Source organism: Centropristis striata, chromosome 10, assembly GCF_030273125.1.
Source record: "Centropristis striata isolate RG_2023a ecotype Rhode Island chromosome 10, C.striata_1.0, whole genome shotgun sequence".
NCBI lineage: Eukaryota > Metazoa > Chordata > Actinopteri > Perciformes > Serranidae > Centropristis > Centropristis striata.
In genome coordinates, this window is record NC_081526.1 from 19,141,311 (window position 1) to 19,166,860 (window position 25,550).

At 40.6% G+C, this 25,550-nt stretch overlaps 1 protein-coding gene across 1 annotated transcript in view; it reads right to left on the bottom strand.

Moving 5' to 3' along the window:
* Positions 1 to 1,331: 1,331 nt before the first annotated feature.
* Positions 1,332 to 25,550, bottom strand: part of LOC131979243 (rho GTPase-activating protein 20-like) — a 36,290-nt gene continuing 12,071 nt past the window's right edge. Inside the window, exons 3-15 of the mRNA XM_059343185.1 lie at positions 24,068 to 24,244; positions 22,460 to 22,609; positions 21,820 to 21,861; positions 21,475 to 21,559; positions 21,228 to 21,305; positions 20,493 to 20,559; positions 19,217 to 19,420; positions 14,663 to 14,853; positions 13,457 to 13,621; positions 12,379 to 12,488; positions 11,860 to 12,049; positions 4,288 to 4,402; positions 1,332 to 3,501 (exon numbers count right to left, since the gene is read on the bottom strand). Of these exons, the coding sequence (XP_059199168.1) occupies positions 1,856 to 3,501; positions 4,288 to 4,402; positions 11,860 to 12,049; positions 12,379 to 12,488; positions 13,457 to 13,621; positions 14,663 to 14,853; positions 19,217 to 19,420; positions 20,493 to 20,559; positions 21,228 to 21,305; positions 21,475 to 21,559; positions 21,820 to 21,861; positions 22,460 to 22,609; positions 24,068 to 24,244 (3,220 nt within the window). The 3' untranslated portion in view covers positions 1,332 to 1,855. The remainder of the gene's footprint in view (positions 3,502 to 4,287; positions 4,403 to 11,859; positions 12,050 to 12,378; positions 12,489 to 13,456; positions 13,622 to 14,662; positions 14,854 to 19,216; positions 19,421 to 20,492; positions 20,560 to 21,227; positions 21,306 to 21,474; positions 21,560 to 21,819; positions 21,862 to 22,459; positions 22,610 to 24,067; positions 24,245 to 25,550) is intronic.

Here is a 25,550-nt window from a genome sequence, read left to right on the forward strand (position 1 = left end):
CTATGAATATATTATTAATAAGTATGTATTTACATACTTTTTAGTAAATGAATGCACAGTGAAATAAAGTCATTTATCATTAAGGGTCACCAAGAAATCAGCACTGCAGTGACGGCAGCACTGACACACAAATATCATAATTATTATGGACACACACACACACACACACACACACACACATGATAAGCTGTGTCTTCGTCATTCTTGTGAGACTAAAATAGGATTTCTTGTTGAGAATAATGAAGTGCTATACAAGCAAGACTAAAAAGAGACATTTCTCCCTCAATGGCACACGTTTTCTCACATTCCTGCTCAGGACACACTGTCAATAACCACACACACACACCCCCACACAAACACACACACACACACGCATGGATACTTTCTCTTCCCCCCTCCCCTCCTCCCAGGTCACACAGATATAAACCAGAGCTACAGAGAACAACACTGTGTGCTGCGGAAACTCGGCTCATATGAATAAATACCGGCCCTGTTGATTCACTTATTCAGACAGACAAACACTTCACTCTGTGGGGGAAAAAATATGTTTCACTTTACAACTTTACAGATGCAATGCAATATCATAAAAAGGTACAAACACCAATAAAATAAAATGTTTTGTGAAGTATGTACAGCGGGAGCAGTCTGTCCTAAAACTTTCCTCCTCTGGCAGTCCAGCAAAATATTGCAGGTGTTAGACCTGTACGGAGCTAAAATTATTTAGGTAATTGCATGAAGTCACAGCATCATAATGATCATGTTGTTGTCACTGTGGCTGCAGAGAGCTGCAGAAATGTTGTTGTGCCAACATTTGTATCCTCTAAAAAAAAGGAACCTTGAATTGTTTCATTTTGCCCAAAAAAACAGTGATGATGATGATAACTGCTGTATGGTTTTAATGAAATTCTGTATCTTTACAGTGAGCCGAAGGCAAATTTCCACCATGGTGGATAATAAAGATTTATTGTATTGTATTGTCTTATATAAAGTCTGAATTTTCATGCAAATTTAGTCAAAATTGTTAATAAAAATCTATTAAAGCTGATGCACACCTGAAAAGTTATGGGGAAGGTGCGTAGGAGGAAATATCCACATACAAAAAGAGAGAAGACTCCTGCACACATAGTCTATTGTTACATTAAACTTTTTTGCAGTGACAGTGTGTAGGAGTCAACATTTTAATGAAATGTTTTGCTGTTGAAACAAATCGCATCACAGCCTTGATTTCTGTCTTTCTGATGGCTTTGGAAATGGTAAAAATTAATTTTGTTTTTAATTTTTTTTTCCAAAACCCTGGTCCTTTCTGTTCTTCATGTGGCAAAACAAGGACAGAGAAAACAATTTCTCAGAGGAGGCAGATTTTGGCTCAAACTTTAAAATGTTTTAACAGCAGCTTTAATGATTGTTTAGGGATCTAAAAAGTCAAATTTAATTGACTTTTTCCTGCACAATTTCTCTGTAATTGTTTACAGAATCACTATTCAATCAATATTTAAGGAACAAACTTCTTGTCAAATACATGAAAACACTTTAAAATACTGTGAATTATAACAAACTACTTCAAACCTTTTGCTGTAGTTTGTCAGATTTTTGTTGAATTTTATGAAGGATAACTATCACATGGAGGTGAAATGTGGAAGCAGGAAGTTCATCTGTACCTTTTAAAATCTATAACCTTTGCTGTACCATCACAGTAAACTGCATCACCTTTCTGTTTTGGGATGCCTGCTGCTGCCAAGAGGAAAAAAGGTGAATATAGGGGAATTTTATCACATGAAGACAGGACTGTTTACACAGAATGTTGAAGATAAAAATGAGTCTCTCATCCACAGTTTGTCTGTACACAGAATCTTATTTACACGTACGACTCTTCTGCAAAAAATAGCTGGTCGAAGTCGTCGACTCGCGGGTCACTGCAGCGCCGGTTCTGCCACTCCCGCTTCCCCTGCACGATGGCCAGCGCCACCTCCTGACTCCTCCGCAGGCAGGCGTCTGCATCCTCCTGCCCCTGCGAGGAGAAGTAGTCCCTGACAGCCCGGGTGGCGGAGGGAGACAGGCAGAAGCGTGGCTCGGCGTGGTTGGGTTCCACCTCTGACACTCTCAGGCCGCCGTCCTGGGGCTGAGCTTTAGGGGGGCGGAGTCTGTCCAGGGTGGAGGAGTGGTTAGAGTTCGGTTCGGAAGCTCGGCGGGGAAGGGTCCTCTGCCTGTTTTGTCCATCCACAGTCGGAGTTAGAGAGTGGGACTTCTGCCTCTGGAGGACCAGAGTCGTGGCGTTCTGTCCAAAGAAAACCCCCTGCGGTGGCTGCACGCACTCGTTTCTCGCCAGCCGATGTGTGACCTCACTTCCTGTGTGAGCTTTGGGGCTGTAGGTGCAGGTCTGGTCATGGAGCTGCCTTAGCTCCCGGACCGTCAGAGGTTTCTCTGTCCCCTTGTAGAACGGGGAGCGGCTGCGCTGCAGCTGCAGGAGAGCCTGCTGGTAGGACGGCGGGCTGCTCGACCGCCGCTGGTTCGTCACCACGCCCTCCTGAGTGCTGACAGAGGTCGTAACACTGTTACTGGTCTGGTTTGATTTCCCGTTCAGTGAAGGCATTTCCTCCTCTGAATGTCCGTTATCAGTCTGCCTCAGTGACAGGCGGCGGTCCTTCTTGAGCCACGTGTTAGGGTGGAGGCCGTGAGGCGGGGTTTGGCTGCTCCGAGGCACCTGGCCGGGCTGTGGCCAAATGGGCGGGGCTTCTCTCTGAGGGGGAGAGTCTCTGGGTGACAGCTGGGGTCGCCCAGGAAAGAGAGGGGAGAGAGGAGCGGGCTCAGCCAACGAAATCGCCCCGTTGGTGGCGTAGTCTGTAGAGTACTGTGAGAAGGCGGAGTCTAACGAGCTGAGGGAGGAGCCTGTGGGCGAGGTCGCAGGTGACGACAGGCTGGAGCAGCTGGCATCCAGCCGCAGCGGAGGCGGGGGAGCGTGCTTCATCTTCCTCCGCCCGCCATTTTGGACTTTGGCTCCTCCTTTCTCACATCCGTCCTCCTCCTCCTCCTTTAGCTGCAGCTGGCTCAGCTCCCGCTCCAGAAACACCTCGTCCTCTCCCCTCTCACCCTCCATGGCGGCATCATAGCTCGCCTTTCTTACCGGCAGGTGGTGGTTATCAGCGTGGACCATCACCATGCCCATGGGTGGCGTGCCTGTCAGGGCCAAGGCGGGCTCGGAGCTCCTCCGCAGCCTCCTGGGACCCTGCGACTGACCGTTGGTCTGGCGGGTGCGAGGCTGTCGAAGCGCGGGGTTGAACCTCCTGGGTCTGGCCAGCGGGGGGAGCTGCAGCAGGAGATCGTTCTCCTGGTCGGGATCAGGGTCGCAGTCGCTGAGTGTGATGACGGAGTCGCGGCTGCGGCTGTCCGGCTTGTCCTTGTCACGCAGCGGGAGCTGCTCCTGGAACGGAGACTCGGGGTCGTCATTCAGCTCGTTCTCCAGACTGTCGTAGGACGAGTCGTTCATCTGGAAGGACGACGCATCTGGGAAGGGAAGAGAAATGAGGGAATAAAAAATAAATGTAGGTTCTATTAGTCTGTGTTTTTTGCTGAAAGTTTAGGTTTGATTCTGGCAAAAATTCTCTACTTCCACAAACTAGCTCCAAAAACTTTTATATTTACACAACAAACTAACAAAAAGTCCTACATCCCTAAAAGCTAATCTTAAGACCCTGAAATGAACAATGCCACAGTTCACTGCAGGACACGAGGAGAACAGAGGACAGAGTGTCGTCCCGCTGTGAGCACCTCCGCTGGGTAATTATAGTGTGAGCCCTGTTTATGAATGAGGAGATTCAGCGCTGTGTTAATCAGCACCTGTGACACCAGCAATCACTGCAATTACTGCAGGTCAATCTGCTGACCCCAATCAACAGGTCTGAAAGAGCCGAGGCTACACACACACACACACACACAAACACACAGTGAGTGTGTTTGAGTTGAAACACACTGAGGCATTGTCGGTTAAAAAGCATTTTCAGAAAACATGAAGTGATCATGAACATGAAATGGTTTATTCTGCATAATGAGCACTTTTACTTTCAGTTCTTTAAGTTTGTTTTGATGCTTAATTACTTTTCTACTTTTACTTCACTGGAGGACTTTTACTTCAGTATTTCTAAATTGTGATGTTATTAGTTTTACTTTATATTAGATGTAGTAGAAATGTGGCTTTTGGGAAGGAACAGAAATGGGAAAACGAGGCGTAGAAGCTCGATCCACGACTCTACCATCATTTTTCAGTCAGTCACTCTCACTCTCAGTTCGTACCTGATCCATGGTCGCTGCTGCTGCTCTTCTGGCTGAAGCTCCTGAACAGCAAGGTTACGTCTTCTCCCAGCACGCTGCTGCAGTTCTCGATGAGGAATCGGACGAGCTCACACACCTGCGGGAGAGAAAAAAATACCTGATTAATGCATGAACACTTCTTTGCTTTCGCTGCAGCTGCTGACGATTCATTTTCACTGTTATGCAGTTGGCTGATGGTGTATTTTTGTTCCTGTTTGTGCAGAGATTCATTCATTCCTCCAAAGTTCAGCAAAATATGCAGCTTCCAGGACACAAAATATAAATTAAAAAATAAACAATGCCTAGTGAAACTGGTGTGTATTGGACTGTACGACTCCCTGTTTCATTTTGAGGAATCATGACCCAAATAACTGCCTACTATCAGCTCCAAACAGCTGTCTAGAGCCCTGTTTTTTCTGTATGTGTCCCACATTATCATTATGAGAAAAGTTTGCGTTGGTTTGTTTGCGTTGATGTCGACCTTCCAACTCCGCGAGTGTTTGCATTCCTAGCCGACCAAGAAAACACCAAACTCTTTCTTCCCAGTGCTGGATAACGTCCTGATAATATTAATTGGCATCATGTATTGACTCTGATAATCGCTGGCTTAAATGTTTGCTGAGTGTCCGAGATCGACGGATCCAGTGTGGAAGTTTCTGACAGTAGCTTTTCTGAGAGAATAATGTTTTATGTCTGGTGAGATGTAATTTATATCACTGTATTCATTAAAACACAGAGAGGGGAAAGTTGCAAAATAAACTCTCTGCTGTATTCTTAGAGAGTCGGTTTGAGGGGAATTTTGAAATGAGCTGCCAGTTTCTGTTTTTTAAGAGTTATCGGCCCAGTTGGAACCTGTACTCAAACAAATCACGTTACTTGGCAGAAACCACCGCCTTTTAAACTAAACAGACAAAACATTTACTAAACACATACGACTAGCTGCGACACAAGTCATATCCTCCGAACAAGTTGTGAAAGGTTTCCACAAAAATCTGTCTGTTGTGTTTATAAATGAGCTGTTTTTCCTGCTGTTGCTGTGACACTTTGGAAAACATGATGGAGAGAAAACACAATTTAGAGCCTCACTGTTTCTTTGTTTCTTTGTTGGGTATGATGTCTGTTTGCATCTGTATGGTGTCCATATGTGTTGCAGCAATCAGTGGTCAAACAAAGACGGAGCAATGCACAACTAGGTTGAAAGTTATATGGCTTATTTTCTTTTGACTTCTTTTCATTCTGCCTATATAATCCACTTCAGCCATGTTGGTATCATTTCTTTCAGCACAACCTCACCTATATGACCTGATAATTAATTTTACACTTTGACTTACTGGATCAACATTTTGAATGTAAAAAACATAAAATTGGATTTTAAAAATGATGGGTTTTTTACTTTCAAAACTCAATCCTGTTCAATGAAGAATTTAAATGTTGAAAATGTAAACACAGGTTTCAAATATAACATATAAGAGGTAAAATGAGGAGGATATCTAAAGCGATATATACTGTAAAAGTTATTTGTCCCGCTGTGACTTAGGAAAGGTGGATTCAAAATTGTCTCTATCCATATTGCTTTTTTCAAGATTGTTAATTTTTTATACCTTTATTTGCTACAACAGGGAGGTTACTTCCAGTGAGCAGAAAGCATAGAATGAAAAAACAACAAGATGGAGGGGGCAGGTTGTCACAATTCTATATTTTTTATACAAAATATATTTGACCTTATCCCTGGTTTAACTTGGCCGATCATCATCAAACAAAAACTGGTGTGGAGTTCAAGTCAGCACTATAGAGGGAAGCTGCGGGCAGGGAAACATGCTACTTCATTTTTAAGTAGTCACGTCATGAAAAAGTAATTTGATTGAATCCAGACTGTTAAAGCAAGCAAATTGATATATTATTTAAATATATTAAATCCGTTTTCCATTAAAAACCAACTCGTTTCAAGAATTTTAAAGACTCAAGTGTCGTTTTTCTCTATTCTGGCAAGAAACAACAAGTGGATTTATATAAGAAGCAGTTATTTTCATGCACTGGAATTTTTGTCACATTAAACACCACTTTGAGGGCCTGATAACAGACCAAAGTTTAGATTAAAATATGACAGACAAAGAGTTTACCTGACAGATGACAGGAGGAGATGAGAACTGTTACATAACTTCCACGGTAGTTTCATACAAGCAATCAGACAGTTAATCCCTTAAAAATGTTAGCAGAGAGAAAATCCAACATAACTCTTCTGGTTTTTATCTACTCTCTGTGTACACACACCTCTCTTCAGATGTGCTGATGACAACTGTATGAAAGTCCTGAGGCCAGATTTGACTTGGATTAGGGTAATTCTAAGCTCTCCCATGTCCTGCAGCAGCACTTTAACTTATATAACAAGCAGATGAAGGCACAAATGTCTCATCTCTCTGTGATCCTTTCTCATTAAAACTATCCGCCTATATATACCAATGAAAAACATCAGAGGCCTGTCAGCGAACACATCGAATGATCTATAAAATAATAAACCTGTTTATAATTACAGGTAATATATCTTTACCTTTGGATACTGTTGCTACTTTATGAGATCTGTCTTCAATCAGAGCACAAAGACATTCATCTGTCTCATTCCTGAAGAACAACACATCATCTCACAGGCATTTTACCAGGCAGTAAACAGGTAAATATGTGTTTATCAATTCACAATGAAAGGGGAAATGTATGCCTTTAAACTGCTACATCTGCATCACTCACTCAGGCATGTTTTCTTTTAAAAAGAATCAGCAAAAAAACACCATTATTACAGCAAGAAACTGTTAAAAAATATATATATATTATTGGGATTTCACATTTTTTGATGATCTTTGAATGAATCATGTCTGAGGAACTCTTTTATTAGGAAAAATAATTAAATCTGAGCTTAAAAATAAAGATATTTCCTGCACATCACTTTATTTAAAGTGTCTCATTTAAAATTTTGCCAAAAATAAACCATTGGCAGGAACCAGATTCTGTAAAAAACATACAATTCTGGATGTCTTAATGCAACTAGGAAGCTGTGAATGGCCAGTCATGTGACAACAATTCTGTGAAACTTCAAATGAACTGCAGGCTTTTTTTGCAGCAGAGAAGAGAGGACAAGACAGGTTGTAAAGTGTAAATAGTTGAAAATAATTTATTTGTTTTTGTATTTTTGTAACACCTGTGGGAACTTGATGATGATTCCATGTCATTCTAATTTTTGTAAAAATTATCAAAGAAATTCAACTTGCATTTACTTTTCTGTTATTCATATTTCATGGCATCAAATCTGTGTTATTCTCCACAAAAAAGACATTTCTGAGTTCTCCCTACTTCCAGCCAGAATTGTGCTTTTTCCACAGTGGTGCAGGACTGAAAAATGAGGCCACAGTAAGTAAAATGTGACAGGATTTTGTCAAACTTATTGATTGCACAATCAAAGCCTTTTCATCTCTTCTTTTCATTGTTTTCACCTCTCTCCTTTTTCCCTCCTCTCTTTAGTTTCCTGTTTACTTCCCTCCCATAAACCTACAGTACCAGTCTCTGTTTCAATCACTCCTTCAGCATTCTTGGCTGTCACTCACAGAGGCGCTGCTACGTGACACAGAGCACAGGTAGAAAGAGCCCGCGGGCATCCAGGAGTCTCTCACTCATCCATCCATCCATCAGCAGCCCATTCAGAACAGCTTCTTCTTCTTTAACTCAATAGGATGTTTTCTTAAACTCTCGCTCACCTGTTCTGCTGTAGATCACAAAGTACTTTCTACACAAAACACCACTGCAGGATTTACGGAACACACACTGTGTGTGTGTAAGTGGGACATTTCTGAGTATTTCCGAGGTCATTAGTTAATACATTTATAAAGCAGGCGGCAAAGAAGAGTCTACTGAGCTGCTTGTGCATCACTTTTCGTTATTATTATTAGTATTATTATTTTAATTTTTTATTGTATCTGTTACTTTTTTCATTTTATCCCTCTTTCAATTGTATTCACTTTTGTGATTTAATCATTTTTATCTAGATTTTGTCTTTTATTGCATTTTATTATAATTATCATTATTTATCCTTGTTTTGTCTTTTTATGTAATTTATAGTCTAGTTTTTATTTCACTTCGTAAACATAAAACTTCAGGCAAGAATTTGAAAAGAAAGAGTTTGTAGATATTATTTATGCTTTTTTATTGACTTATCTCATTGTATTTATGTAGTATTGTTATTTTCTAGCATTTTATCCTTCTTTTGATTTGATTTATGTTTGTCTTTTTATCAGTTTTATCTATAATTACTCTTGGTATAGCTTACGTCTTTTTCTTGTATTTTATTTTATTCATTTTTATTGATGTTTTATTACATTTTTATAATTTTTATTGTTTTTGTGCATTGGTCTCTATTTTTTAAATTGCTTACGTCTTTTCTGTGGTTTTTATGGTCTTTTCTATTTTTTCTTCTACTGTAATGTAGGAAAGCAGAAGAATAGCTTAAGTTTGGTCCACATTTCAAGAACGAAACTGAAGAGAAAAACAAAGTTCTTTTCAGTGATTTGTGTCCATCTAAAGTAACACTCACAGTAAAGCTGTATTTACCTACTGAACAGCCAAGTTCAAACCAAAAACATTTAAATCACATGCTGCGTGGAAGAAGGAGGGAAATGGAGACTAAACTGAACTGGCTCAAACTGAGTGTTCACGTGTCTCCACACAGAGCTGGGCAGCAGCCATTACCCAGCCGGGAGCCCACGCAAGTTTAAATTGGCCCCTGGCTCCGACCGCAAGCAGGGAAATGTCGAAATCTCACTTTGTCATTTTGTTTAAGATTTTTTTCCCAGAAAAAGGGCCGCCTGCCGGGGCTCGGGCTGCACACACAAACAAGCAAGGGGGGAAGTTTTATCAGGGGAGTGTTTTGGAAAGAGATATTTAGGTATTTGTGGGTATTTGTGATGACAACTGTGTGTGTGTGTGTGTGTGTGTGTGCAGAGAGAAAAGGGGTGTTTCTGCGACACAATTTTCCACTAAAACGCACACTTAGCCTCAGGATTCTGGAGGAAATTCTTTTCATGTTTTCTCAATGAACCTCAACCACCACACACACACACACACACACACACACACTCGAAAAGATAAGCAAACCAGCCACACACAGAGGTTTAGTGTAACACAATTACTGTAACTTTCCAAGCAGACCACAAATCAGAGCTCTTTGTATGACTACATGATGATGGGCTCTGGGGGGCTGCACTGTGTGCTCTGGCTTCTGCTGCTGCGGGATTAAGTCATTTCAGGTAAGCAGGCCATCTGAGAAGTAATTGAGAAACATTGAGCAATGTTGCTTCATTTTACAAAGTTTAGGGTAAAAAAAAAAATCCTACAAACTGATATTAAATAGTCCTGTTGTGCAAGTTCTCATTATTTTGGCTTAAGTTCTGACTTATTTTTTAGACTGCTCAGGTATCATTTGTATCAAAATGCAATATTTATTTAGTTGTAATCTGTTCATGTTACTGATTTGTTCATAAATCTTCTTCAAATATTCAGCAGCACCAGTGTTTCAGTTTTAACAAGTGCCTGTATTAACTGGTAACTTTCTGCCCAATACATCAGTTACTTGCATTAACTTACATGAATGGTTGGCATAGATAATACACACTAATAAGTGTGTATTTATAATTGAGTGAAGTAAAAATGTAAGGTTTTAGTGAAGGAAACAACCACCGACACATTCAGCTGAGAGCTGCCAGTTAACAGGGTCTTTATTTAAAATGAATAATCTGTAGCTGTGTTGTCTGAATTAAACCAAACTTTATCCCTAATCCTAACCACAGAGGGGGCGCTACCAGAAACCTAATTTTGTTAATTTATCGGGAAAGACTTCGACACAACATCGGCATGCCAGCCGCTACAAATCCTTGGATGCCAGAAAACTCACTGCATGAGTCAAAAGAGTTAACAAGAGAATGGTTCAGTTCAACAAAAATATGAGCATGATCAATTAATTTTTTTCAGCTTTCATAACTTTATTGCAACTTTCTCTCACTTTATAAAGGATTATCAAACTTAAAATCGCTTCCAAGGAGTGAAATACACAATAAATTAGTGAAAGACTGCACATGTCTCCTACAACAGGTCTGGGCCGCTCGTTAGTTATGTTTGTGCCCGAGAGAAAATTCAGGATGAATCGTTAAGCTCTCCTAAATCACTTGTATAAGCGACTTAGGAACAAAACTGTTGGTACGAGTAGTTCTTGCATGAAGCACACTGTCAGTAAATTAAACCAAAGATAAATGCTTGGCAAAAATCCACCAGAGGTATATGAAAAAAAATAGTTAAAAACACATTTTTCAGCGTGCTTGGGAGTAAAACAGCATGAAACTGTGAAGCCTTCCTCTTTCCTGTCATGTCTTGCTCTCAGCTCGGAGATTTTAGCTCATGAATGATAGTCAGCGATGACATGTGAATGTGACTGAGCATGTGTGTGTGTGTGTGTGTGTGTGTTGTACAGCTGTGTGTTAGTGGGTCAGCTCCTGTTCAGAGGGTCAACACCCACATCCTCAGGGAAACTGTCTGCTGACAAACGGCTCTCAGGTTGACGGAGAGATTGTGTGTGCATGTGAACACATGTGTGAGCACACACACACACACAGAAAAAAAAATCTAAATTTCTTACCTGTCCGTCAAACTCTTGCCTGTCTGTCTCATCACACCTGTTTCATATGCGCAAAGCTGCACGTACACACTCACACTGAGGCAGTTTGCTTCTATTATTCCATTTAAATGTTAAATTCCTCACAGGCTGCACACACTGGTTCAGAGTCTAGAGTAAGATGAGAATATTGATGCTGTATGTTCAATACAATGTTTAGCTTAGCATAGTTTAACATAAAGACTGGATACAGGAGGAAACAGCTAGCTGAGCTACGGTAACTTTTGTTTTCTGCAGCTCTGCTTGACTTGGTTGACTTTTGGTACCAGGTTCTTTTCTGTATTTTGTTTTTCACTGCAGCGGCTAATGCAGCTGATCGCCAAAAGCCCTATTGTGGAAACAGCCTTGACATCATCTTCGGTGCAACACTCACTGAATCCTTTCATTGGCAAACAAACAAAGAGGAACCCGTGTAATGCTAGTGGCAATTCTCTCAGACCAGCCAGCGGTTTGGAGTGTTTCAACTCCACCTTCTAGCATCATCTCAGCTCGCTTGAAACCTTGAGCAAAAAAGTAACGGGAAGCAGGTACTGTCCTAAAGCTTATTTGTTTAATCTGTTCAAAAACAAAGTATAAAAACAAAGGTTTTATGGTTTTACTGCGGGTTATGTGTGGAACAATTTCTTGTCTGGGAGCAATGACATTGTATTTTGACTGCCAACATCATGGTGACGAATAATGTGTTCATAAGTGAGCTTCAGGGATGTTAGTCGGCTGATTTTGATATATTCGGACAGAGCCAGGTGAGCTGATCAGCAGATTAATAAACAAAAAATAATAATTATTAGTTTGAGAGACTTTGCGAGTAAGTAAATCAGTGTATTTCCCAAATCTGTGTTCCCCCTCACCTTCTTGGTGCCCTCTCCCTCCATCTCGGGGGTGGTCGGCGCCGGAGCCCAAAGCATGCTGGGAGCGATGCAGACAGACAGGTTGAAGGCGTTCATCTGGTTGTCGTGGGCGTTGCCTTGGATACAGTGCAGCACGGCGATCACATGTCGCAGCAGGAGCAGGTTGTCACTGGGCAGGAGGTGGAGCAACCTGAGAGAAGAGTATATATAAAAAAAAATCATAAAATAGACTTTCTCACAGTGTGTGCCTGTGTGTGTGTGTGTGTGTGTGTGTGTGTGTGTGTGTTGTCTGCAGATCTCCGCAGAAATTCCATTTTCATTGTTTTAAGTTACTTGTTTTTTATTTTCCCATTCGTCTTTTTTTCACTGTCTAGACATAAACAGTTTGTAATTAAAAGGAAAAACCAACACAGTAAGGTGTTGGAGCCACCACAGCCACACAGAACACATTAACATGTCAGATATGATGTATTTTAGGGTTTGAAGAGAGAGAGAGAGAGAGAGAGAGAGAGAGCGTACCTCTGGACAGATTGTGTCCTCTCGTCCCCTCCGTCTCCTTCCATCACGTCCATCCACTGCTCATACAGGTCAACACTCAGCACGCTGCCCGGGACATTTCGCAAGAAGTCCTGCATGCAGAAATTGAAAAAAATATTTTGAGCACAATTATCCTAGAACTTAAGATAATCTTAAATAATAAAATCACAACATACAGCCTTAATATTGCACACAAAGTTCCGCACACTGCTGCTTTATTTCCTCCTTCATACGTGCAACTTTTCAGTCTAAACAACCTTCATCATGTTCAAGAACATGGTGTTAAATTAATGACAGTACCACAGAAATGAGGCCATGTGATGCAGGAAACACCTGAGGGATTAACAGAAATAGCCATCAAGGTAAAAAGGTTAAAAAGTAAAATATCACACTGTCAGAAGGAGACAAAAAGACAAAGACATAGAGAACATCCTGAGCAGGAATACGTTTCTATAATAGATTAAATGGAAGCCTTAACAACATAAAAGACCACAAAACAACAAAGTGTGAAACCAATACAATATAGACAATATAAAAATGATAATTAGTCACGGAAGGAATCAAACTGATCCATTAAAAAGGTGGCTTCTGGTTGCTTGGTTGGAACAAAAACCTGCAGCCACATTGGCCCTTTCATTGATCAGTTTGACATCCCTGCTTTGGTTGTTTTCCGCATTAACTTATTTTCTGTAAGACTAATAGATTCACAGCAGATTTGTGTTTGTCTCAGTTGAGGCACACTCCTTGTCCGTTGTGCAGCAAACAGGTAAAGCACAACAAAAACGGGAGATGGTTTAAACCCTCGGACCACCTCAGCTGCTCCCTGGATGCTACGCGCTGCAGCGGCTGTTTGGCCTGGATGCTGAACAATGCAGCACCTTGTGAGTGCGACTGGCAGCCTGCCTGGCTCTGCAGAGACAGATTATCCTGTCTGGATTTATGTGACTTTGGACAAACATCAGTCGCTCCTGCTTTCTGTTGTCTGGTTTCAAACCAGTGTTAAGGGTCACTGTCTGGTTAAGTGTGTGTGTGTGTGTGTGTGTGTGTGTGTGTGTGTTACCTTGAGGACGGCAGCGATGACGAACACAGACTGGTGTGTGATCTCCGGGTCGTCTGTTCCGCTGTCCAGTCGGTCCCGAAGCTCCCGGCAGGCTTTGGCCCCAGCAGAGCGCCTGAAGACGCCCCTGGTGTACGGCCCCTCCAGGTACAGGAACACCAGCATTTCCTGCAGGAAACAGTCATCCTTTTAATCCATGTTCTGAACAGAACAGAGAAATTAGCAGCTTTGTATCACTGACAGAACAAAAAGCTCAAAAGCCCCTAATAGCAAAAAGCACTTCATGTTTGACACCAAATCTCTTAATTGCTAAGATCGCTTGTTTCAAATCAAGGGATTTTTGGATTACGTCAATTTAGCATTCTCAAACCCTGCTGTAGAGTCAGAATTTCATTTGCATGAATATGATTATGAATTGTGTTCTGCAGCCTCAAATGGCTTTATTTCACTATGAACAAAGAGACGAAGAGCTCAGTGGACACCAAATTAAGAGGGTAAAGCTGGGATTATGTTTACGTAATGGTACGTTTACAAAGTGTTCCCATCGCAGGGGTGCATGTGAAAAAAATGACTTCCCCGGGATAATCGCTAAGAGGCTTCAAAAGTTGTCGAGTCGCTTGGTTGTGCATCTCTGAATTATGTAACAAGGTGCACTGTTCAATTTAACATGGACTTGAGGGAAGTTTGTTAAATATCATTAATTTTGTCTGAGGAGGAAATTGACAAATGTTCGTTGTTGTTAACTTCTTTTGACAGGCAGCCTAATTTCAACTTTTTTTTCGTTTTACTTCTTGCTTTTTCGCAGAATATTTTGTTTGTTCGCCTGCTGTGATTTTGGAGAAAAACTGCAACAAACAACACGTTGAGCATAAATGCTTCTGTGCTCTGTGGCGGCCTGCCCCAAAGATTTTATAAATGATTTTTCAAACAATTATTGTGACTCCAGAAGCCAATTAATTGGTTTGAACAAAACCACAAATTAAAGCGTGTCGAAACTGGATTGCTTATTCACTTCACAAGTGAGTCCAGCAGGTCCATTATTTCTGGAGTGTCAATAACTTACAGAATAGTACTCCAACAGTAGCAGTAAATAGTGACAGCATTAAATCTACTTCCCACTGCATCTCCCTTTCCCCAAATACACTGTGACCCCTGCAGACGGGACCCTGACCCCTCCCGTCGGCCTTACATGACCTCTTCTCAGCTCACCATGACGGGCTTGGGCAGGCCATGTTCTGGAGAGCAGACGGAGCTCAGGGGTCGTCCGAACAGCCGTCCCTGAGTGGGGGAGAGCGCGATCGGGGACAGGGGCATGCCGTCCAGCTGCGTGTTGGAGCCTCTCCAGAAAGGCCAGTTGATCAAAGATCTCTTCCTCTTAAAGGACTTCTGCTGACCAGGCTCTGCAGGGGGGGGAGAGAGAAAAGAGGAAGAGGTGAGCTGTGGTTTCAGACATAATCAGACTGCTGCTGCTTGAGTAATGCATGTTGAAGTCACTGGAGTGCACTTCCAGTCTGTGATACACTAAATGTTATGCTTGTGTAACAACTTTTTTTTTTAGAGTTCTGGGTCAAATCCAGCAAAGTTAGGTGAATTGTTCAGCTTAAAAGTCCCAGACGGCTGATTTTTTCAGCTTGCACATGAATGCTTAATCTGTCAGAATATTCACATTCTAAAAAATGTTAGGAAAGATGGACAAACAGACACAGAGGGACATTGTGAAGTAGACACTGATGGAAATAGGGTAGAAATATGAACAATTGATTGTGTTTGAGAGAAGTCTATGTGGTCATCAACTCAAAAATGCAAAATGAGTCGTTTTATACTATCTGAATTTGATTAATTCAGCCTGAAGTCATTTGGGAAAGTCTATACGTTTATTATATGTTACGTTATTTCATTAAAATTCAAGTAAGCAGAGCACTAAACCGGAAGTGGCTGGAAGTCTCTGCTCTACGGGCCGACAGATGCGGAAGAGCCAAAGAAAATCTGAGTAATTTCATGCACAGAAATCAAGCCTTTTAGGCTTCATGCACCACTGAGCAACTTTTATAAGACAGAATCAGACTGCTGCTGCTGCTTCAGTAATGCATGTTGGAGTCACTGGTGTGCATGTCCAGTCTGTGATCCACCAAATGTCACGATTGTATAACTTTTTTACTGTTTTCCAGCAAAGTTGTGTGAATTGTTTAGCTTAAAGGTCCCAAAGGGTGGACTTTCTTTTCCTTTTTTGCATGAATGCTGCATCTGTTGGATTATTCACACCCTTTAGCAAAAAAAAGCTGCAGAAAAAGTCACAGAGGGAGATTGTTGAAGAGAAAGACACCAATAAGACAGCGACAGAAGGACAGAAGAAAAAAGAACCTTTGTGTCTGAGAGAGATATATGTGGACATGAACTCATGCTCAAGAGCACCGTTTAATTTGTGTGTGTAGGTGTGTGTGTTTATCCAAACACGTGTGACAGCATGTATGGGACTCTGTGTCTCAGAAGGCTTGTGACTGAATGTTCCTTGTTGAGTTATTTGCTCAGTGGTGCCAAGTCACAATTTCTACCTGTGCGTCTGTCTGCATGTCCGTCTTCACGATATGTTCTGTGTGACATAACAGCTCAGCATGTTTCTGCAGTAATGAAACTGAATAATGTGTTAGCACTGGAGTGCATGTAAATGAGAATGCAAAGCAAACGTTTGCAGTTTGATCTGATCTCTGTGGAAAATGACGCAGGCAGAAAAAACACTGCATGCATTGCAACCAACTTTGAAGATACAAAACACTGAATATTTGCAGGTTTAAGTATTCAATACTTTCTGCTTTTTTAAAAAAAAACAAGCACTGTGAAAATTTCGCCTTGCATTCTGGGAACTTAAAATGGGCAGGAACAACTAATAAACTAAAAAATAATCTTGATTAATATCAGAAAAATACACAATAGATGATTTGATACTGATGTGTGACCTCTTGGCGACGTCTAAGATTGCAAAAGCTGCAATAAATCTTTTAAAGGGTGAAATTTAATGGTTGTAACCTCTTTGACACCAGAAGTCTTAGAATGATAACATTTACATTATAAAGCAACTGTGACTTGTAATCAAGGGTGGGACTCTCCTGAAAAACATAGGACTCTTTCATTGGGTGGAGGACCCAGAATACGTAGCATACCTCTCACAGAACTCGTGATTTAACGATCTGTTGTGGCGTCTTGCCCAAATACACTCTGGAGCAGAGTTACTGTTCTGCACCAACATCGAAAAAAAAACACGACCTCGCTGTAAATCAGGCGTTACATCATTACAGTGAGGAAATAAACCACTTGATGAGTGGGTGGGCAGCGTCTATGATCTGATCTTCTGCTATCATTTTAGTAATGGTCATAAGAAGATAAACAATGTCATGATAGTGATGCCAGATCAGAAAATCTAGTAAGGCACTCACTGCCCTACTTTTTTGTTTGCTTCTTTTAAATAAACCAAGATTGAAAGATTCTCATTATCAGCTCCAGAAGATGAACCGCTCGAGCATCTGATATTTTGAGGGTGAGTTTTGTGAAAAATGTGGCTACTGACAAGCTAATGTGAATATTTATGCTGAATATCCTGAAATATGGTTGAACTGAGAATTTTGCATGAAAAAATGGGTTATTATTTAATTTTTTTTTAGTATTCCAAAAAGTAATCAAATGATTTCAAACTGTAACAAAAAATGCATCTTTATCCTTTAAATCATTCAAGGTCAAGCAGAGTTTTAATGTTAAAGACGTTGTTTTTGGTGCCTTAGTTTGCCTCAAATCAGCAAATGCACACTTATGCACAAAATATGCAGCTGGGGAAATTTATTTTTAACACAGCCCGAAAAAAAATCATGGCCTTACGGCTGGATGCTATCAGCAGTACAGGTAATTCAACATGCAGAATGCAGAATGCAGAATGCAGAATGCAGTATTGGAGTCTCGGAGCATTTTAAAAAATGTTGGGGTAATAAATAACATCAACAAAGTTCTTTGTTACATGTACCAATTAGTTTTTAATGCTGGCGGCAGAACTGCCTGCAGGTTTGTTTCAGAATAAGAATGGCATGGCCACTGTTAAATAACACGTTTGTTAGCTTTTGGGCTGGGTGTGAGCGATCGGGCCTGGATGGCGGCAGGGCTGGTACGCAGCGATTATGTAAGATGCTGTTATGCTCGTGGCAAAGGAATCTGAGGCGAAGCTTGTGGTTGGCAAAGTGTAGCCTCCTTGACTGGAAAACACACACTTTTTTCTCCTCAACTTGTTTTCCTCTAAACCTCATCCTCCTCTTTTTTCCATTCCTGTCCCCCCGTTACTCGTCCTCCATCCTGTCCTCTTGTTTTTCTTTCTCCTCCTCCTCATTTTTCTGTCCCTCTCTCTTTTGAGGTCCCCTTTCCCGCCTGGCAAATTCTTCTCTCTCTATCTGTTACAGTCTGTTGTTTCTTTTTCCCTTCACCTCCGCTGGCCTTCAGACTTACTCAATAGCTGTGTCATCTCTTTTCACTTTCCATCTTCCTCTTCTCACACTCTTCCGTCCCTTCTGGGGTTTCTTCCTCTTTGTCCGTCTGATGTTTTTCTTATTCTGTCTCTGCGTCTCTCCTAACCCCCGCTGTAACCTCATGTCCGCTGCAATCTCTTTTCCCACCATTCTCTTTCACTCCTTTTCTTCTTTTTACCTCCATATTCATCATCACAACCAACAACATCACTGAGTGTCAAGAACGAGCACAAACAAATTGTGTTGGTTTATGTAAGCGAAATCAATTCTGAGGAAGTACTTTCTGTTCTGCATTAATACTTCTGTATCCTCATATTTCTTCTCGCGGTTGCATACACAGTTGGATTCATGAAAGGATTCCTGAAAATGTCCAACCATCTACTTTTGGAAACCTCAGCTGTCATGTTGATGAAAATAACTAATATTTTTCACTGCTCTTCCTCACAACACATACTTTCACTGTTGACAGCGGTTATATGCATATTTCCTTTCCCCAAAATGCTGCTTAATGCTGCTTTTAACACTTAATGAAGACTAGAATTTTTGGTTTGAAAGCACTTTTACTAAATACTTCTTGGAGACACTATTCAGCTGCAACTTTCTCACAAGAAAAGGTGTTTTTATTTGCACTTGACAGAAAAGAACTGATCCGCATGATGGATTTACAAGGCCAGATTTTGATGTTAGACCAATGGAAAAACCTAATGCGATTTTTTTAAATCACATTTATCAGTGTTGCTCTGACTTTTTCTCCCTTTGATTACGTTAGATAGTCCAAGTTTAAATGGGCCAAATCAGAAAATCAGAGTTCAAGCAAAACTGCATATACATCCATGCATCTGTGTGAGATGGTACAAAGTTAATTTTGAAATATACTTTGTATAGAGCCATATAATGACAAAAAAAACAAGAGGGAATGAAAAGGCAAATTAAATAAAAATTAAATAAAACAGATCTAAACACCATCAAATATAAAACAAATCAAACAATCAAAACAAGTCAAACTAAGTAAAAATAAAAATAAATAAATACAAAATGAATAAATAAAAAGACAAGGTGCAAGGAATATGGCAAGTATGAGTGAATAATTTAATACAACATATAAAAAATAAAAATAAAAAGGCCAAATCAGAGCTCAAGCAAAACTATGTATGCATATGTGTATCCATGTATGTGTGTGTGAGATGGTACAAAGTTGCCTTTTTATTCTGAAATATACTTTCTTAAAAGATTCTCATGAAAAGGCTCTGACTTCTCTTACCTATGAGTGGAGTCTGTCCCGGGGCGACCTTGCTGGGTTTGAGGATGAACTGGCACTGGGTGTCCGGAGGCAGACACTGGTCCAGCAGCAGCACCCCTGGACAGTCTGTGGGACTAGCTGGGTCCCTCCCTCCTCCCAGTCCTCCTCCACTGGTCCCACCATCCCGTATGTGGCTCATCTTAATGCTGAAGGGAAACTCATGGCCTGAAAGAGAGGTCAGAGGTCAGGGGGTCAGCTATGTGTAGTCTGTGCATGTGACATGGAGACGAGGCAAAAAATAAATTAAAAATGTGCTAAAAATTAGGGCAGAGCTCGTGCCACACAGCGATGAATCAGTGGTCTGGAGTCAGGATGTGAGGAATTCAGTGTGAAGAAAAAAAGTCACGGAAATACCACTGTGACACAAAACTAACTGCTCTGAAACGCTCCCAGATGTTGAGTTTTCTGTGTACTGCTGATGCAGTAGTCACCCCTGCTGCGGGTATTCTCTGCTCTGGTACTGCTCGCCTCCAAAATATTCATCATCATCAGAGGGATTAGACACATCATGAAGGCCTCAAGCAAGAACTACTCACATGAACAGAGTAATTATTAAGCAGCGTGTAAAAGTGATGCTTGACGCATTCACATATTTTCTCTGATTTTTAATTTTCTCTGTGGCACGAAGACAATTTGATATCATGCAGGTTTTTTTTGCAGAAAATCCATATAAACTATAAATGACAAAGTAAGAGAAAGTTAAGATAAGAATATGGAAGATGTTGTTGCATGAAGCCCATTGTTGTTGTTTTTTGTTTAACTTGCAATTGTAATTGAAAGTGTGCACACAGGTTTTTAAGAATCACCAGTCTTATTACGCCACATTTCAACTGTATGATACCACACAGCTTTACTCAACTCTACTCACTAATTTCTGGGGGTTTTCCATTAGCAACAGTGATACTTCTTTTAGTAGCCAAAGTTTCAAACGAGCTGAGACAATAGTTGAATTGTTAAGTTTCAAAACCTACACTGAGGGTGTACTATTTACAGGAGAAATCGAGAAAAGGACCTGGTTTTAAAAGTGAGTTGAGTAGAGCAGAGCTGTGCCATGCAGTTAAAAAAGGCATTAAAAGTTTTATCCGAAAAAACTGGAGATTAAGCAGTTTTCTTAAGAGAAAAAGGAAAAAAAGGGAAGACTAGAGGGAAAAGAGTTATTGTCTTTTTTTTAACTTTTCTTGCTTCTGATGGTGTTTTAAAGGAAAGGTTTAAGAGTGTCTTTGACAGGTTGGCTCACCAATGAGAGGGTATGGAGGGTCATCCTTACTGGAGCTCACCCACAACCTGTGGTCTTTAACACACCCCTGGACAGAGAAGAAGAAATAAAGGTTTAACAATTTAGTTTAAACTTTAATTAAATGACCTGCTTTTACTAGTCAATGTACCTTCATGAATCCATGTCTGTGGTCTAAACAAACCTACAGATTATGTTACAGTACAGATTAATATGCTGTGCAAAACCAGTTTAGCCAACCAATATTTGCACAGAATTTTTACAAAATGTCTGATCTAGATGCTGCAATCCAGATTCCCAAAAAGTTGGGACACCGTCTAAAATGCAAATGCAAAAAAAATGCAATACTTTTCTAATCGTTTGTAACAAATATTCAATTGAAAACTGTACAAAAACAGTATATTTTATGTTCACAACTCACACACTGAATTCTGAATTATTTGATGAATTTTGTTTTTATTACGTTTTATTACGTTTTGGAGTTGTGGTTGTAAGTTCAATTTGTTTTTTTAACTATTACAAATCTTGGGACACATCTAAAATCCCAGTTTGTATTCATGGTTGACACTGTGATAATACTTAGTGTGGACTGTCTAACATTGATATTCTCAGCCATTGGATGTAGATGGTTAATAAAGCTTATTTCTAGCATCCAACCTTGAGGCTCCGTTTAACTTACATCAAAGTAAAATCAGTGGACATGAAGTAGAATATCAGCAGCGGTCTGTGGTTACTCACCGAGATGCCAAACTGCAGCAGAGCCATGCGGATGACATCAGTGGTGCTGTCAATGTTGCTGACCGCAAGCGTCTTGGCCTGGTGGAAACATTTTGGAAACATTATGAGAATATCTGGTTGTTTGCGTGTTACATAAATGACAGCACATTAATTTCCCACTTAAAGACAGACAAGGCAAAGCCATAAAAGTACACATTTTTTGCTGATAGAAGCAATAAAAATCACAGAGGGGAGAGGAGAATCTTACATATGCACAATTTCCAATATCCTTTGCAAATATCTTCAGAGGAATCGTCTTGGGGTCATCCTTTTCTTTTCCCTCAATTATCCGACTAAAGAAAACACAAAGGAAACATTTTAATATAGGTACATATGGTTAATCCAGCACTGTGATATGGGAGACTAACACTTGGATTTAATGCAAGCATGTTATTCACACTGCGGTGACTCTCATTCATGTTGAGCTGGCTTCTATTTAATTACTTATCTTTCATGCAAATCTCATCTTTGAATTGCAACATAAACTAAAGGCTAAAAATAGCAAAACAAGCCATTGCAGAAAAAGCAAAATGAGAATAAAACATGGATTTACCTTTTGATGAGCGCCAGCCACTTGTTTTTGTGCTCCTCGGAGCTGAAGAAGAGTAAACAGAGCGATAAAAACATAATTTAGAGGAAATCATGTTAATAGCAACTGTCTGTCTGTTTCTCTCTGTTATGTAACTGCACAGACTTCCCCCCGAGCTATGAGTAGATTCTTTCTGATGCAGAGCGTAATGAGCCTGTGCATGAATGCGTCGAGCCATCGAGGAACTTGCAAATATACAGCTGACTATATATGAATGTATGTGTTTTTACCTGTTTGTGCCTGTTGTGCATACGTAGTTATATAATCCAATCCGACTGTGGCTGTCTGAGTGGCTTTATGACTGGGAACTGACTTCACACTTGAGAGTTAAGGGATGCTGTGGTTCCGTGTTTGGTATTTAGTTCCTTTTTATGATGGGCATTGGCACCTCAGAACACAGTGTACTCAGTTAATAGTATACTGCAGCGACTTTGAAAATATCTTTACTATGCTTGGCATGAATGATTATCATGCATTGCTGGCAGATGTACTCAATGAAGTTATATAAGAGGAAATTGAGTTATTTTGCATCAAATTAAAATAATTTTGCAAAGTTATACTAAAGGGAAACATTTGAGTGTGAACAACTTTCTAATCTGTGTACCTGAAGGTAGCCACGCAGTTGCAGGTGGGCCAGCCCATGACGAAGCTCCTCTCTGGGTTGGTGCTTCCCTCACACACCTCCTCCATGCAGCTGGCCGTCCACATCTCACACACTCGGACTTGGGACTTCACTTTAAAATGAGTGGGAGACCTGCAGAAGAGAATGTTTGGAACATTAAACTAGAGTGTATTGATATTGATATATATTTATATATACTGATATATTCTGATAGTTTGTTTGCAACTTTTGATCAACTCTTCCCTCTTACATACACCTGGCTCATGCAATAGATATGGGGAATTGTGACATGACATCTCCAGATTGTTTGTTTTGACTGCCCAACAGTCTAAAGCTCAAACTATTTAAAACAGAAAAAGCAATAAATCTTCACATTTTAGACGCTGCAACCAATAAAAACTGGATTATTTTCTGCAAAAATGACTTAAATGATGAACAAAATATCAAAATTGTTGTAGATTACGATATGATGACTTAAAAAATTAATCAAACAGTAGAGTTAGGAAAAAAGTTTGCAATGAAAACACCCAAAAGGTTTATTTTGGAAAAGATTGCATAAAAACCTGAAGGTCCCTTATCAAGGAGTTCCACAAGGAACGAACTGGGGTCCTCTACTGTTTACAACCTAACTTTTAATTTTCTTTACAGAACATTTTTCCACAAACCTCCACCACATGGCAGTCTTTCAAGAAATGAAATTATTAAAAGATCAAGCTATTTTCAGCATTTTAGGACAGGGAACTCTCTGCCAGAATGTATTTATCCACCACTACATGTGTGATTATAGAGGGAAAAGGTTCAAATGCACACATGTGGCGTACACACATGCTCTCACTGCTATTACACAGATAGAAAGGCACACAAATGCACAGACACATCAATTAACTTCTTCTCCCTCTCTCTCTCTCTCTCTCTCAAACACACACACATTCCTCAAACTCACCCTGTGTTCAGCCACAACGTAATGGCCAATTATGGCGTATACTCTGTGCTGGAAGGGTCAGCTCCACATGAGTCTTAAGAGGGACCACAGAGGTCCTGCTGTGTATGTGTTGAGACCTGTGTGTGTCTGTACAGTAAATATAAGTACACAGAGCTGAAGTGTACATGTCCATGTGCTCATATGTGTGCGTTAGTGCCTGTATATGTGTGTTTGTGGACTTCAAAAACATAAATGTGCTCTTTAAGGGTCTATTTTTGAACATGTGTGTGTGGCAGTTTGTGGGTGGAGAGCCCCATACTGTAGGCCCGAGGCAGGCCAGTGTGGCTTTGATCTGAGCCAGGCTTCATATGGATTTAATTGGCTGGGAAATAATTATATACTTGGAAGAAAATGAGGGAGGGAGAAGTGAAAGACCAGGGCAGTAAGGGGAAAGAGAATTTCGGGAAAGATAGAAGAAGGATGTAGCTAAATAGTTTTTAGTATCAGTGTTACAGAAACAACTACATGAAATGTTGCTTTTTTTGTTTTTCCCTGTTTATGTCTCCCCGGTCTGCATTTTTCCATCTCTGTCTCACTCACACAACCACATAAACACACACTCCTTCTTCATGTCTGTCATTTCACGAAACACACAGAAGGAAACTCACTTGGCCTTGGCAACTAGCAATGTGTCCGTGAAGAGGAAGAGGTGTCTCTCCTGGGTCTGCAGGCCCGTCTTTAACTGCGTTTGGACATGACCCAGGAAAAGGCGGCGTGGACACTCGGCCAGAAAGGCCTGGACCAGGGGACAAGACTCTGGGCTGACCGGCGTCAGACAGCTTTCCCTGTGGGAGAGACAGAGAATGAAATACACTGTTAGACACAAAGGAGAAAGTAGTCATCCATGCCTCTAAAAAACAAGTTCTTAACCTCCAATGTTATCTCATATCACAAAGGACAACATGCACACAAGGTAGAAGAAGTGACGAAGAAGAGGAGAGGCTGAACATCTGGAACAAAGCAGCCAGAAGAGAGAGAGCGGGTGTATAAAGAGAACTGGATACAGTGTTGGTCGGGCTCTGGTTATTTGATATAAAGTTGCTCAGTAGCGCATGAAGCCAAAAAATATTCGACTTTACTGCAGATCTTCTGCTGCTCTTCTGCACATATTGGGCCCGTAGGACATGGGAGTTTAAAGACTTCCGACTACTTCTGGTTTAGCTCTCCACTAAAATGAATGTGAATAAAACAAATTAATCTTACTACTCTTCTAGACTTTAACTTGATGTTATCTGACCAAATGGAGCTAATTCTGTCAGTGAAACAAGTTATTTTGCAGCAGTTTGTGTCATTCTTTACCAATGTACGTCTATGGGAAAAGGTCTTTCTGGGTCAAATGGCATCATGTGACAGACCCGGAAATTGTAATTCCACCATTTCTACACTATATTAAATTGGCCTGGGGGCTTGGTTCCAAGTTGGCCAATGGTCAATTGCTTTTTTTGTGCAAAGCACTCAAAGTCCCCGTAAAGTGTTACAGCAAGAGTCACTTACTAGGAATCTTAATTGTGGTACACATCAGATTCAACTGCTAGCTTTCCTTGCAGCCACTGAATCATTGGATTCTAACAAGGTATAGTTGTTGGCTAAACCTTGAATATTCCCTAACACCTTGTATTTGCATTGCTTTATTCACTACAGTGTTTTTACTGTGTCGTATTAGCACTCTAGGATTTTCCAAACTCAACAGCGAGAAAGAACGATGCACGAAAAAAACATGAGGCCCATGTTGTGGTGAACCAAACTTGGTAAAGGCTCAAGTGTCCAAATAGCTTCATGCAGCTCAGTAAAAGTCCAAAAGCGGAATATTTGTCTTGCTATTTCCTGGATTTCCTTTGCTGATTCCTCGCAGATGAAACCACACACATAGCCGAGCATTATCAGCAGAGTAAATATTGGACTTTTGGACCTGCAGTGCAATCATTTGGATAGAAATGTGTTATTATTTGCATGTTTTGGAGCTGCACAAATGTGCCTCTGTTAACTTAATGAGCCATAAAAAGTTCAGATGGAAGTTCCTGCCAGCATCAATAGAACTTTAACTACAGTGTGTGAGTTAAATAGTGAATTATTTTGCAATAAAAGGTTTAT